The sequence below is a fragment of the Pelophylax lessonae genome, assembly GCF_965119305.1.
Source record: "Pelophylax lessonae genome assembly, chromosome: 8".
Taxonomy (NCBI): Eukaryota; Metazoa; Chordata; class Amphibia; order Anura; family Ranidae; genus Pelophylax; species Pelophylax lessonae.
In genome coordinates, this window is record NC_138775.1 from 13,890,601 (window position 1) to 13,905,386 (window position 14,786).

At 40.5% G+C, this 14,786-nt stretch overlaps 2 protein-coding genes across 3 annotated transcripts in view; one reads left to right on the forward strand and one right to left on the reverse strand.

The window, feature by feature from the left end:
• MBD4 (methyl-CpG binding domain 4, DNA glycosylase) overlaps positions 1 to 7,852 on the reverse strand; it is a 25,286-nt gene extending 17,434 nt beyond the window's left edge. Inside the window, exons 1-3 of the mRNA XM_082265623.1 lie at positions 7,766 to 7,852; positions 4,599 to 4,775; positions 390 to 1,279 (exon numbers count right to left, since the gene is read on the reverse strand). Coding sequence (XP_082121749.1) covers positions 390 to 1,279; positions 4,599 to 4,775; positions 7,766 to 7,842 — 1,144 coding nt within the window. The 5' untranslated portion in view covers positions 7,843 to 7,852. The remainder of the gene's footprint in view (positions 1 to 389; positions 1,280 to 4,598; positions 4,776 to 7,765) is intronic.
• Positions 7,853 to 7,889: 37 nt separating this feature from the next.
• The window catches only part of IFT122 (intraflagellar transport 122), a 147,485-nt gene continuing 140,588 nt past the window's right edge, over positions 7,890 to 14,786 (forward strand). For both annotated transcript variants that reach the window (XM_082265531.1, XM_082265532.1), the window contains exons 1-3: positions 7,890 to 8,044; positions 10,236 to 10,302; positions 11,833 to 11,917. In XM_082265531.1, coding sequence (XP_082121657.1) covers positions 7,986 to 8,044; positions 10,236 to 10,302; positions 11,833 to 11,917 — 211 coding nt within the window. In that variant the 5' untranslated portion in view covers positions 7,890 to 7,985. The remainder of the gene's footprint in view (positions 8,045 to 10,235; positions 10,303 to 11,832; positions 11,918 to 14,786) is intronic.

A 14,786-nucleotide genomic window follows, 5' to 3' on the forward strand; every position in this document is an offset into this window, starting at 1 on the left:
ATGATGGGGCACCATACTTTCCACTGACACCAATGATGAGGCACCATACTTTCCACTGACACCAATGATGAAGCACCAAATCTTCCACTGACCCCAATGATGAGGCACCATACCTTCCACTGACACCAATGATGGGTCACCACACTTTCCACTGATACGAATAATGGGGCACTATTCCTTCCACTAATGTCAATGATGGAGCTCCTTTCCTCCCACTGATACCAATGATGGGGCACCATTCCTCCCATTATTATGAATGATGGAGCATCATTTCTTTGAATGACACCAACGTTTGGGAACTATTCCTCCTACACACCACAGGCACTATGTCTTTTTTTTCCCACTGACTGTTTACTCCCACTGATGCTGGGACATTTTTTTTCTCCCACTGGATCTTTCTGGATCCCAGATTTCTAGAGAAGAGAGGATATAATTACCCTTGGTCTTCCCACAAGATGTTAGTAAATTGTCATCACATGAATTGCTGCCCGTCTTATCATTCTCAGCTTCAGTCTGCTGCTCCAATGGTGGTGTGGATGTCGGATCTTCTGCATCCTCTGTGACTGGCACTGGGTCACAAAGGTCTGTAGGATCTTCGACCTTAATACAGTCAACCTGCTGGTGTGAGTTTTGGAATTGACATTTGCTAAATGTGTCCGTTTCCCTCGATGCTTCTTTTTTGGGCTTTTTCAAAGCAGTGTTCTTTCTCTTAGGTTTCCTCATTTTTGTTGCCATCTCTGGTTTAGTGGAAGAATATTTTCTTGGACGTTTTATTCTGGTGACAGTCCTCAAGGCTCTTTCTGATCCTTTTCTGTGACTCCTTGCTCTCTTCCTGCCAACACATTTCATTGTCGTTGTTCTGTCATTCTCATTCTCAATAAATGGATCTTCTTCTGTGTTTTGTGTATCTTCAGCTTGGCCATCTGCACGGTCTTCAGGATTGTCCTCTGTATGGTCATCTGCACAGTCTTCAGGATTGTCCTGCACATGGTCATCTGCACGGTCTTCAAGATTGTCCTCCGCACGGTCTTCAGGATCGTCATCTGCATGGTCATCCGCACGGTCTTCAGTACCCTCTTTATGTTCTTCTGGCACACCACCCAGGGTGGCTGATCTATCTCCATTATCCATATTAATGAATTCTGTGACTATACTTGTTCCGTGCCTTTGTTGTTGAGAAGGAACCGAGTAGTCAAAATCTTCCAGTTTAATCTCAGTATGGTTGGTGTGAAGATATTTTTCTAGAGCAGTTTTCGATCGAAGCTTGGTTCCTTCAGGGCTATGAAAAGAGGAAAGGGAAGGATTTATGCTTTATACTTTCTAAACCTCCAAATAAAAGAGATTGCTCTCAATGGCGACCCTGATGATGGTGCCACATCCCAAAGGTATGCAAATGCAGAAAAAAGGGGGTTCCCCTATGGTGGGAGTTTCCAGGCACTCTGGTGAAAATACAATGGTATAGTATAATACAAAATTAATTTTATTGAAAAGATAAGTTCATACATGTAAAAGCATGACAAGCAGTTATGAAAATACAAAAGTTGCAGACAAAGTGAGTACTGTAGAAGCAGGGACCCAACGCGTTTCAAAGTGTAATACTTCTTCCTCAGGGGTACACTTTAGCTTACAGTGTCTCTATGAACTGCGTTTGTATGACAAATATCTTGCTTGCACAATAATAAAAGCAACCCGAACTGTGGAGGTCCATGTGATCGGTTCAGATGATGGTATAAATAGTTGTAATAGCCCAATGATTCAGCCAAAGTGTGGGAAGACTACCAGCAAAGCCCATTGGGTAGCTGAAGTCCAAAGAAGGGAGCCCTTGGAATGAGATAAGCAGCTTCAAAGATTCATGACCACAGCTCGCAAAGATCAGTGAATAAATCTTTTCAATAAAATTAATTTTGTATTATACTATACCATTATATTTTCACTAGAGTGCCTGAAAAGTCCCACCATAGGGGAACCCCCTTTTTTCTGCATTTGTAAACCTCCAAATAAGGCCCCTTTCACAATATCCGACTGATCGGTGCGCCTGTCCATTTTTCAGGAGGACCTGATCAGGCCACCCATTGACCTCTATGGGGAGGCGGATGTCAGTGGACATCTGCCTGGCATCCAATCCGACAAGATCTGTTGAAAACAGACATATGGCGATACGTTCACCATCCATCCAGCGAGTTGGATCGGATGAAAACGGACAGGCTGTTCGTTTTCATCTGATTTCCCCATAGAGGAGAACGGGACTCTGACCGGTCAGGCTCTGCACAGTGAGTGGAGATGGACCTGTCATCCGCCTGCTCAGCGGGGATCAACGAAGTGATCACGGCTGAGCAAGGGGAATCCATCAAAATGGATCCGCCCTGTGTGAAAGGGGTCTAAAGGTTGTGTATCACAATTACTATGGTTATGTTTATATTAAAAAAAAAATAATAATTCTCTTCTTTCCCCTCTTTTTTTATTCCTTAACCACTTAAGCCCCGGAGGATTTGGCTGCTCAAAGACCAGGACCTATTTTGTGATTCGGCACTGCGTGACTTTAACGGACAATTGCGCGGTCGTGCGACGCTGTACCGAAATTAAATTGACGTCCTTTTTTTCCCACAAACAGAGCTTTCTTTTGGTGGTATTTGATCACCTGTGCGATTTTTACTTTTTGTGCTATAAACAAAAAAAAGCGACAATTTTGAAAAAATAATATTTTCACATTTTTTTATATGAAATTCCCCCAAAAAAAATATAAAAATCAAAATTTAACATTTTAGGCCAATTTGTTTTCTGCTACATATGTTTGGTAAAAAAAAAATAGCAATAAGTTTATTTTGATTGGTTTGCGCAAAAGTTATTGCGTCTACTAACTAAGGGAAATATTTTTGTCATTTTTATTGTTTTTTTTTTAATGAGTAATGGCGGCGATCTGCGATTTTTTTTTTTTGCAGGACTGGGACATTGCGGTGGACAGATCGGACCCCTGACTGACATTTTTGAGACTTTTGGGTTGGACCAGTGACATTACTACAGTAATCAGTGCTATACCTATGCACTGTTACTGTAAAAATGACACTGGCAGGGAAGGGGTTAACTTTATTAGTGATCAAGGGGTTAAGTGTGTCCCTAGGGGCGTGATTCTAACTGTCAAGGGGCGTGGCTTATGATGTAACCACAGAGACATACGATCATACATAGCAGGATCGTATGATCTCTGCAGTTATATCAGGGAGAATGACAGACGGCTTTGTTTACATCAGCCGTCTGCCTTTCTCCCTCTCCAGTGGGAGACCGGTCACTCGCGCGGGGATGCAGGGGAACGAGCGGGGGCGGGATCGCACCTCCGGCTGCTCGTGGGCGAGCAACGTAACGGTACGTCGATTTGCCCAGAAGGGGCTGACTGCCGCCGTATATAGTCGTGCGGTGGTCGGCAAGTGGTTAATTTTGTTATTAAAAAAAATAAACAAAATACAAAAATAACAGTTACAAACATAACCGAAGAACAAAACAAAACCCCTTCAAGAAACTATCACAGATAAGGCCCCGTTCACACTGGGGCGACGCTACTTTCCGGGGCGACCTCACAGGTCGCGGCTCGCACCGCGACCTCGGAGCGGCCGGCACGGACTTCATAACATTGAAGTCTATGTAGGTCGCTCCGGGTCGCCCCAAAGAAGCTCCGGACCCTTTTTCTAAGTCGGAGCGACTTGTGTCGCTCCTATTAGAACGGGTCCACAGCTTCTCTATGCCAGGCGACCAGGTCACCTGACAGGTCGCCCCAGTGTGAACGGGGGCTAAGAGTCCTCAAGACAGTCAACGGGCCATCACCGGCCAAGTGAATCCAATCATTATAGAAGAGGTCAAAGCATAAGATATATGTGTTAATAGAGGTACAAGACCAAAATAGGATAACAAAAGAAAGGGGTGAACAGAAACCACCTCGGGAACATAAAGTGAATGAGCAATCGAAGACCACCAGAAGCGTTCCAACCCACCAACGGTGCGCAAAAGCGGAACACTTACAACAGGTGTGACAAAGAAAGGGCTATCATTGGCACACCACTAAGAGTGGCTGATCAGCTTTGATTCGCTCTCCGCTATGGTAACCTGGAAGCGCTGACCTGACATCACTTCCGGGTTACCTGGAAGTCATCGGCGCCATAGACCAAAGATCTCTCCATAAAAAGTACCTGTCACTGTCTATTACTGTCACAAGGGATGTTTACATTCCTTGTGACAGCAATAAAAGTGATAAACATTTTTTTTTTTTTCTTTAAACCACGTCCATACCGGGCTATTTTCGGCACTCCGCTCCTACATGTAAAAATTATTTTTTTGGTAGAAAATTATTTGGAACCCTCAAACATTATATATATATATATATACATACACACATATATATATATATATATATATATTTTTTTTTTTTTTTTTTTTAGCAGAGACGCTAGGGAATAAAATGGTGGTCATTGCAACTTTTTAAGTCAAACTGTATTTGCGCAGAAATTTTTCAAACGTGTTTACATGTAAACAAAAAGTGCATGAAAAGTCGGGGGCTGGAAGTGGATATATTTATAGAGCATGTCATGAATCTATAGGTGACCCCCTACCTTATAAAATACACATCGTGTCTCCCAGCCGTCTTCCCTGTTTTCCTCTGTGAAACGATCTTTCTCCAGCCCTCGGGAAGTGTTCTGGGGACACGGGACGTTCCGTCTTCTGAGGGCTCGTCTTTCTGGGATTCTTTATCCTCACACAATCGTTGTGAGACATCCTCTGCCTTTACACTACAAGGAAAACAAAAAACATACATGGATACATAAAACATTCATTGAATAAATGGCACAAACATTGGAGCAAGCTGAACTAAATTTCACCATTAGTTTTTGAATAAATGAACTCTTATATATTCAGGTCCCTCTAGTGGGCAATCTGCTGTAGTTTTCTCATTGAGGGATTTCAGAAAGCTATACAGTATTTTGGCCACAAGATGGAGCGGGTGAGTAAATCTCCCCAATGGGGAAATGTTGCCTTCAGTTCCACTATAATTAGTCAGGGAGTGAATATAATCAGGGGGCGTGTCCCTCTTTCTCATTGGGAGGAGTGACTTTGTATCCCCATCTCCAGTATAACATGAAGGTTACATTGTATCAGCTGATCACTGAGATGATCTTCAAAAGAAAAACATGACTGCAGAGATCAAAGAGTATTCATCAAGAGAGGAGAAATGTGCAGGCAAGCAGTGGTAGGAGTGTGTGTATATTATATATATATATATATATATATATATATATATATATATATATATATATATATATATATATATATTTATTTATTTATTTTTTTTTTATTTTTTTTTATTTGTGGGTCTATATATATATATATGTGTGTGTCTGTCTGTGTGTGTAAATCCAGGAAGTGAACAGCCAGCAGCGTCAGCTGCCCACAGTTAAAATGGCTGCAGCCAGACTTAGTGGAGGGAAATTTGCCAATTACAGAATCACAGTATATATAAAATAATATGCAAAGTGATTGGACGGAAGCTTCAGAATGGCAAAGATGTTTTTATTACAAATTATATGAGCAGACTGCAGTTCCTCTTTAATGTGCGTGAACTTTTGAAAGTCAATAAAATGATAAAAAAGTAAAAATATTAAATAAAAATTGAAAAACAAAATCAATAAAACATATATAAAGTAAAAATATTTAAAAAAATTGAAAAATTTATTTTAAAAAAAACTTTAAAAAAATTAAAGATATAAACAATAATAAAACATCTTCAAAAATAATAAATAGTAAAAAAAGAAAAGTTAAAAAAATCAATAAAACCTTTTAAAAAATACAAATTGAAAAATATTCAAGAAAGTAATGTTAAAACTAAAAAAAAATAAAAAAAACAATAAAAAAATATATGATGAATAAAAAAATAACATTTCAAAAAACGAATTTAAAAAATAATATTAAAGATAAAAAATTTAAAAATGAATAAAACCTTCTAACAAATGAGAAAAAAAATACAAAAAAAATAGTAAGAATAAAAAAATAAAATGATTCAGGAAAAACAAATCTTTAAAAAAATTAATACATTGAAAAAAAAGGCTAAAAAAAATTTAAAAATTATTAAAACCTTCAAAATAGGACTAAAAATATATATAAAAATTAAAAAAAAAGAAATATTAAAGAAAAATAATAAAAAATGTAAAACTGAAAAAACTACAGATAATAATATAAAAACAAAAACATAACATCTTAAAAAAAAAAGAAAAAGAATAAAAAAAAAGTAAAAATATTAAAGAAAAAAATAGTTTAAAAATGTATTAAGTACTGTCTGTGATACTTTTTCGTGGTATGTTCCCTTCTTCAAGGTCCCAGCAGTGCTAACTCGAAAGCTTGTCCTGAAAAATTGTATGTTAGTGCAAATAAAAAAAGTATCACGGACAGTTTGCAATTGTTTCTGTTGCAAGTGCACTTCAGGCATGATTTAAAAATTAATAAAACCTTAAAAAAATATAATAAAATCCATTAAAGAAAATGAATGATAAAAAAAAAAACATGTTCAAAAAACGAATGATAAAAAAATTAAAATTTTAATAGCTAAATTTAAAAACAAATATATATATTAAAACCTTTAAATATGAATAAACCAAATTAAAATTAAAACATATTAAAGAAAATGAATTAAAAAAATGTTAAATGAAAAAAGTAAAAGATAAAAAAAATTAAAAAAAAAACTTAAAAAAAAATAACATCTTCAAAAAATGTATAAACATTTTAAAGCTAAATTTAAAAACAAATATATATATATTAATATATATTTAAACTTTCAAAATATGAATAAAACAAATTAAAATTAAAACATATTAAAGAAAAAATGAATAAAAAAAAATGTAAAATGAAAAAAGTAAAAGATAGAAAAATTATAAAAATAAAAAAAACAAACAAAATAACATCTTCAAAAATGTATAAACATTTTTAAAAATATTAAAGATTAAAAAATAGCTGTAAAAATGATTAAAAATGTTTAAAAAAATGAATAAAAAATATAACAATTAAAAAGGAATAATTAAAATGTAGAAAATTACAAAAATTGTTTAACAAAATTAATAAATCAAACATTTCAAAAGAAAAAATAAGTGCAAAAAAATGTACAATATTAAAAGTAATAGAAAAAAATAATTTTTTTCTTCAAATAATTCCGTCGTGTGTGACTATTTATTGGCGGTCAGGCCGTGTCTTCACACCGGCGCCATGTTGTTCCTGTCTGTGGACTCTCCGGACACGCCATATCGCACCATATTTATTTGAATATCAAATCCTTAACCAATTTCTAATTCTGGCACATTGGCGCAAATTTATCTGCGGGGGTCACAGTTCACTGACACCATCCCAACCCCCCCCCCCATATTGTGATAACTGTCAGGTGCGCTCACGCTCTGCGACAGTTACGTGATGAAGTGTGCGGGGTCATGTGATCACCGTGTCACCAACCACAAGGAGGGACAAACCGCGGGGATGATTATTTATAGAATCGAAACTAAAAGTTTATTTTTACAAATAAAAAGAGGAAGTGAACAATCTGAGAACACAGCTGTCACTGCTGCTAACTGTCACTGTTGCTAACTGTCACTGCTCCTATCTCCCCTGCCTCTATATTATTATACAGATCCTTGCACACATCATACACAGTGTAACACTTTATCAGCCTAATATCTCCTGGATATCCGGTCTGGCTCTGCTCGGTGGCTGCCAGTCTGATCCCTTCACTCCATGTGATTACCTGTCCAGTGCAGAGCTCGCCATGCTGTCACGTGACACAAGTGATGGGAAGTACCCGATGACGCATGCGCAGTGCATTGGTTCTCTCCGCGCATGTGCTGATCCATGCTGTCAGCGTCAGGGGGCGGGGTTTGGGATGGTAATGAGCTCTGAGTTGTTGTGGTGACCGGAGGAGACGGAGGAGCGGCGGGTGAGGAGGACTCGGTGATACCGGAGGAGACATGAGGGCCGTCCCCACCTGGGTGGATAAAGTCCATGACAGGGACAAGGTGGAGCAATGGTAAAGAGGACTGAGGGGGGTGCATGGCAACCAGGAGATTGGGGCCACAGTGTGCATAGCAACCAGGAGATTGGGGCCACAGTGTGCATAGCAACCAGGAGATTGGGGCCACAGTGTGCATAGCAACCAGGAGATTGGGGCCACAGTGTGCATAGCAACCAGGAGCTGGGGGTCCCATAAAGCATAAAAGGTGGGGGACCACATAGGAGCAGGGGGGGAGGGGCGCAATATGCATAGAGGTTGTGGGCGCAGCGTGCATAGGAGCTGGGGGGGCTGCAGCGCACATAGGAGCTGGGGGGGCTGCAGCGCACATAGGAGCTGGGGGGCGCAGCATGCATAGGAGCTGGGGGGGCTGCGGCGCACATAGGAGCTGGGGGGGCGCAGTGCACATAGGAGCTGGGGGGCTGCGGCGCACATAGGAGCTGGGGGGGCGGCGCAGTATGCATAGGAGCTGGGGGGGGGCGCAGTGCACATAGGAGCTGGGGGGCTGCAGTGCACATAGAAGCTGGGGGAGCGCAGTGCACATAGGAGCTGGGGGAGCGCAGTGCACATAGGAGCTGGGGGGGGGCTGCAGCGCACATAGGAGCTGGGGGGGGGCGCAGTGCACATAGGAGCTGGGGGGGGGCGCAGTGCACATAGGAGCTGGGGGGCTGCATCGCACATAGGAGCTGGGGGGGGCGGCGCACATAGGAGCTGGGGGGGAGGGGCGCAGCGCATATAGAAGCTGGGGGAGCGCAGTGCACATAGGAGCTGGGGGGCTGCAGCGCACATAGGAGCTGGGGGGGCACAGTGTGCATAGAGACTGGGGGCGCAGCATGCATAGGAGCTGGGAGGGGCGGGTGCAGTATGCATAGGAGCTGGGGGGGCGCAGTGCACATAGGAGCTGGGGGGCTGCAGCGCACATAGGAGCTGGGGGGGCGGCGCAGTATGCATAGGAGCTGGGGGGGGGGCGCAGTGCACATAGGAGCTGGGGGGCTGCGGCGCACATAGGAGCTGGGGGGGGGGCGCAGCGCATATAGAAGCTGGGGGAGCGCAGTGCACATAGGAGCTGGGGGGCTGCAGCGCACATAGGAGCTGGGGGGGGGGCGCAGTGCACATAGGAGCTGGGGGGGGCGCAGTGCACATAGGAGCTGGGGGGCTGCAGCGCACATAGGAGCTGGGGGGGGCGGCGCACATAGGAGCTGGGGGGGAGGGGCGCAGCGCATATAGAAGCTGGGGGAGCGCAGCGCACATAGGAGCTGGGGGGGGGGCACAGTGTGCATAGAGACTGGGGGCGCAGCATGCATAGGAGCTGGGAGGGGCGGGTGCAGTATGCATAGGAGCTGGGGGGCTGCGGCGCACATAGGAGCTGGGGGGGGGGGGCGCAGCACAAATAGGAGCTGGGGGGCTGCGGTGCACATAGGAGCTGGGGGGTGCAGCACCCATAGGAGTCGGGGGGCTGTGGCGCAAATAGGAGCTGGGGGGTGCAGTGTGAATAGGAGCTGGGGGGCTGTGGCGCACATAGGAGCTGGGGGGGGGAGCATCCACAGGAGCCAGGGGCACAGTGTACATAGGATGTGGGGGGGGGGAGGGTGCAGCATACATAGGAGCTGGGTAGGGGGGCTCAGCGCACTTAGGGGCCAGGGAGAGGGGGTGCAGCGTGCATAGGAGCTGGGGGGGGGGGGGCGCAGCATGCATAGGAGCTGGGAGGGGGGCACAGCATGCTTAGGAGGCGGGGAGGGGTTCGTAGAGCACATAAGACTTGGGGGGGGGGGGGGTGTGCAGTACACATAGAAGCTGGGGGGGGGGGGGCGCAGCGTGCATACCAAGTAAGAGTTAGGAGCCCCGGTGTTCCATGTAAGGGTTACTAAAATGACTTCAGTGGTATTTGGATTACCAGCAGGAACGGTTTCTGAATAAAATCTTTTTGTGTGATATTGGATCAGTGGTGTCTTTTTTTTATTTTTTAAATTCTATTTTAATGTGAGAATGTGATTAACAAGGACAATGGCCGCAATGTTTTTCCAACAAGTCAAATCAAGAAAGACGGTGTACTTTTATTTCATACAATTATAATTCCTGCAATATTTTTATTTCCTTTAGTTGTTTTTTTTTCAGATTCTACTTTGTATTAAACATACTTCTCCGTGTTTAAATTTTTTACCCAGCTCTTCGTTAATTCCCTTTCCCTATCAATCTTTTCCTCCTCCAGTATTTATGATTTGGCATTCAAACCTGACGGGACCCAGCTGATCGTAGCTGCAGGAAATAAAGTTCTGGTAAGAGATGATGTCACAGATATCGTTCTGACAGTAATAATAAAATCACCGTCTTCTCTGTACAATATTTATCTCCAGCTTGTAGTGAAGTTTAACAACTTCAGCTCCAGAAGGTTTTACCCCCTTCATGACCAGGCCATTTTTTTTAAACTGACAATTGCGCAGACATGTAAATCTGTACGCAAATGAAAAATGTATTTTATTTTTTATTTTTTTTCAAAAATAGAGCTTTCCTTTGGTGGTATTTGATCACCGCAAGGTTTTTTTTATTTTTTTCATATAAATGAAAAAAGACTGAAAATGTTAAAAAATAAAAAAAAATATATATATATATATATAATTACATTTTGGCCAAAATTTATGAAGAAATGCAATTGAATTGGCATTTAAAAAGTAGAAAAAGAAAAAAAAAAATAATATATATTTTTTTCTACTATATATATATATATATATATATATATATATATATATATATATATATATTATATATATATATATATATATACACATATATATAATTTTTTTTTTTAAATATATATATATATATATATATATATATATATATATATATATATATATATACATATATACATATATATATATTACATTTTGGACAAAATTTATGAATAAATGCAATTTAATTGGAATTTAAAAAGTAGAAAAAAATAATATATATATATATATATATATATATATATATATATATATATATATATTCATTTTTTTTTCTACTTATTAAATTGCATTTCTTCATAAATTTTGGCCAAAATGTATTCTGCTACAAAAAAAAAATTATCCCAATAAGTGTATATTAGTTGGTTTGTGTGAAAGTTATAGCGTCTACAAATTATGGTGTGTGTATGTATATATATATATATATATACTGGAATTTATACTGAAATTTATACAAAAAGGAAGGCAATGGGGGAATATAGGTTTGGATTATACAGTACGTCTCATCCCTAGTAAACGAGAAAGGAACTATAACGACCTACAGGTACAAGTCAAATCTATATAAGCTGAGAGTATTAAAAATATTTATTTTTTATTAAATACTCATTAAAATATCAAAAACCTAATGGTGTGATGACAAAATGACATAAAGAAATTGGTATTAAATTGATTGTAGACAAAACAAACTGGCAAAAGGCATGTATAAAACATGCATGATATGAGATACAGTGGCTCACAAGTGAGTATATGCAATACAAGGCGAAGCCCAACGCGTTTCGGAATGATATTCCTTCTTCAGCGTTATCAGATGTCTTGTAATCAAATTATACTGGAATTTATGCAGCTATATTATTGATTACGGCCACACACACCTACACAGGTTGAACTGGATGGACTATTGTCTTTATTCAACCTCACCTACTATGTAACTATAGAGATGATAAATTGGTAATGGCGGTGATCAACAAAAATCTGACAAGGGTTATAACCTTGCCTTGCTCTATCCAAAATTTTTAAAAAAATGTTCAGGTAAATTAAGATTTTTATTTATTTATTTTATTATTTGTGTATTTGCAGGTCTATGACACATCGGATGGAACCTTACTTCAACCATTAAAGGGCCATAAGGATATGGTATATTGTGTAGCGTATGCCAAAGATGGTAAATAACCAGATGATTTCATATTGGGTTATCTTCTTCTTTTTTTTGGTTTCAGTCTTTTTCGTTATTCAAAGCCCAACTCCAAGGATGTAAAGGTAATTTAATTACCGTATTCTAGGCTCCGGCGCTCTCCTCTTCTCTCCTCCCACTCCAGGATGTGGGCAGGCCCTCAGCATCATCACATACATTCCAGGACTATTAGCAATTATTAGCCCTACATGGGAAAGAGGTCAGGCATGTTTAAGTCCTAGTCTGAACCCACCTGAGCTAGCACTTCAAGAAGCTATCACCTGTTGGGGCAATCATCTGTGGCTGCGGGGCAGGGAATGCCCAGGCCACAAATGATTGGTCCAGCACAGGTGACCACTTCCTGGTGGGCTCCCTCAGGTGGCTTCGGACTAGGATCTGAACACACCTGTGATCATTCCTAGTCCTGCATTGTATGTATGTATGTATGTATGTGAGGAGGTCAGCGTGCGACCACAGGCCAGATCAGATTAACAGTCGCAGCAATAAAGAGCCTGCTGGAGCCAGGAATAAAGTATTACTCCATGTTACTCAATCGCTAGACTTAAAAGAGAAGTATGGGATTTACAAAAATAACACCTTATACTCACTTTGTTGATTCTGTCCCCTAAAAGACCGCCGATCGCTAAGTTCTCCCCTCCACTCTGAGCAGAGAGCTGAGCCATGACTATCAGTCAACAGCTCTCTGCTCCTCTCCTTCAATGCTCACTGGAGGGAGGGAGTGGCTGGCTCAGTCTCCCAGCCGTGCAGCTGAGAGGCTGAGACAGCTGCAGGTTCAGGAATCTGGGTGGATCCCGACTGTAAAGTCAGAATCTTTCCCCAGCCTTGACCGGCTGAGTGACGTCAGCTTTAGCCCGCTGTCAGCTGAACTGGTGACAGGAGTGCAGAATGAACTGCACTCCTGTGATCCATAGGAGAAGTAGAACCAAAAAAGTTTTGGCCATACTTTTCCTTTAACAAGCATTTATTGGATCTTTGCTGATATGGGAGATCTTGAGGGACTGACATGGGCAAACCTTTAAAGTGGACCTTCTGATTGGGTGACTTAAACAAAACAGATAACTGCGGACAGGCCCGCAAAATCAGTAGAGATCACATGACCAAATATTTTATCGTAGACAGATTGGCAATGTTTAATGATAAGATCACATTAAAATATGTGTAATTTTAGTAATAGTCAACAAATAAGCTTTAAAATTAGTGATTACTATTTTATACAATATAAACTCAACTTACTAAAGAGACCCTTTACAGTTACAAATTTTTAATTATCTTGTCAAACGAAGAACTTCCTACGGGGAAAGCTATCTATGATGTACGTCACTCTTACTGATCCGACCAACAAACTCCCTTTATATGTCTCAATGGGAACAGGATTTCAATACTGCTTTTGTATTATCTGACTGCCAAGATATTTCCTATGCATTATCCAAAATATCCATTAACACATCATTAATTGAAGCAAATTATAAAACGCTCCTACGTTGGTATCTCAAAAAATTGTGGTTTCCTCTGAGGTGAGACTTTTAAGGCACAATACAAAAATTGTTGACAAAAAGGTATATTTAAAATGCTGATATTTTATTATACACAATATACAAAAAAAAATATATGTCCACATAAAAACATAAGCAAGCATGGAATTGTGCAAAGTGTCAGACTCAACCATCCAATCCAAAGTAGATGCCCGACGCGTTTTGAGGTCACTGCCTCTTCATCAGGGGTGACTCTGGATGGTTTTATGGTTGACTGCACATAGATAATAAATGCTTGCTTGGATAAAAACAGGGTAGATTGGAGCCTGGCCGGTGTTGTAATGCTATGGAGTGAAACCCATGCGAATCAATGTTGCCAGTGTGGTTAATAGGTAATACGCCTCCTAAATTCGGACCAGCTGGAGTCCAATTGGCTTGAACAAACCAGCTTAGATAACACCATGCAAAAGCTGATGTTGGCATGGACAACAAAAGAGATATAGGAAGCGTGTGTCGCCAAGCTCCCAACGGCAGGCTGTGCTAAGCACAGTTTGTATTTATTATCTATGTGCAGTCAACCATAAAACCATCCAGAGTCACCCCTGATGAAGAGGCAGTAACCTTGAAATGCGTCGGGCATCTACTTTGGATTGGATGGTTGAGTCTGACCCTTTGCACAATCCCATGCTTGCTTATGTTTTTAATGTGGACATATATTTTTTTTTGTATATTGTGTATAATAAAATTTCAGCATTTTAAATATACCTTTTTGTCAACAATTTTTTTATTGTGCCTTAAAAGTCCCACCTCAGGGCAAACCACAATTTTTTGGTTTATCAAATATGGTGTGGCACATTTTTAGAGGGCTTTCATGAGAGCACGCTCTGACTACGTTGGTATCTAGTCCGGACCAGAGTTGCGAAGATGCATCCATCTGCATCCCCCATTTGCTTTAGCTGCTGTGGCCAGATGGGTACAATGTATCGTGTTTGGTGGCAATGTCCAGTAGTCCCTAGATTCTGGATCCGTGTATTTATTCTGATACACTCAGTGACAGGGATTAATATCTGTAAATCTCCAGAACCAGCGCTTTTTCAAAAACGTCCCGAGGAGGTTCCCAAAAAATTGACAAAACGCATTCCCTAAATATTTTTAGCAGCCAGAATAACTATTGCTAAATACTGGAAGCAGTCGATGGTTCCCCTTGAGTACGTGAAGAATAAACTTAACTGGATAATGGTTAACGATAAAATAATAAAAAAAAGTGCTGCGCCACTTCTATTAAATATGTAACTAAAGTGCAGCAAGTGATAAAATACATCTAAAACATTGATATCAATTATATGAAATAAGCAACTAAAGTGCAA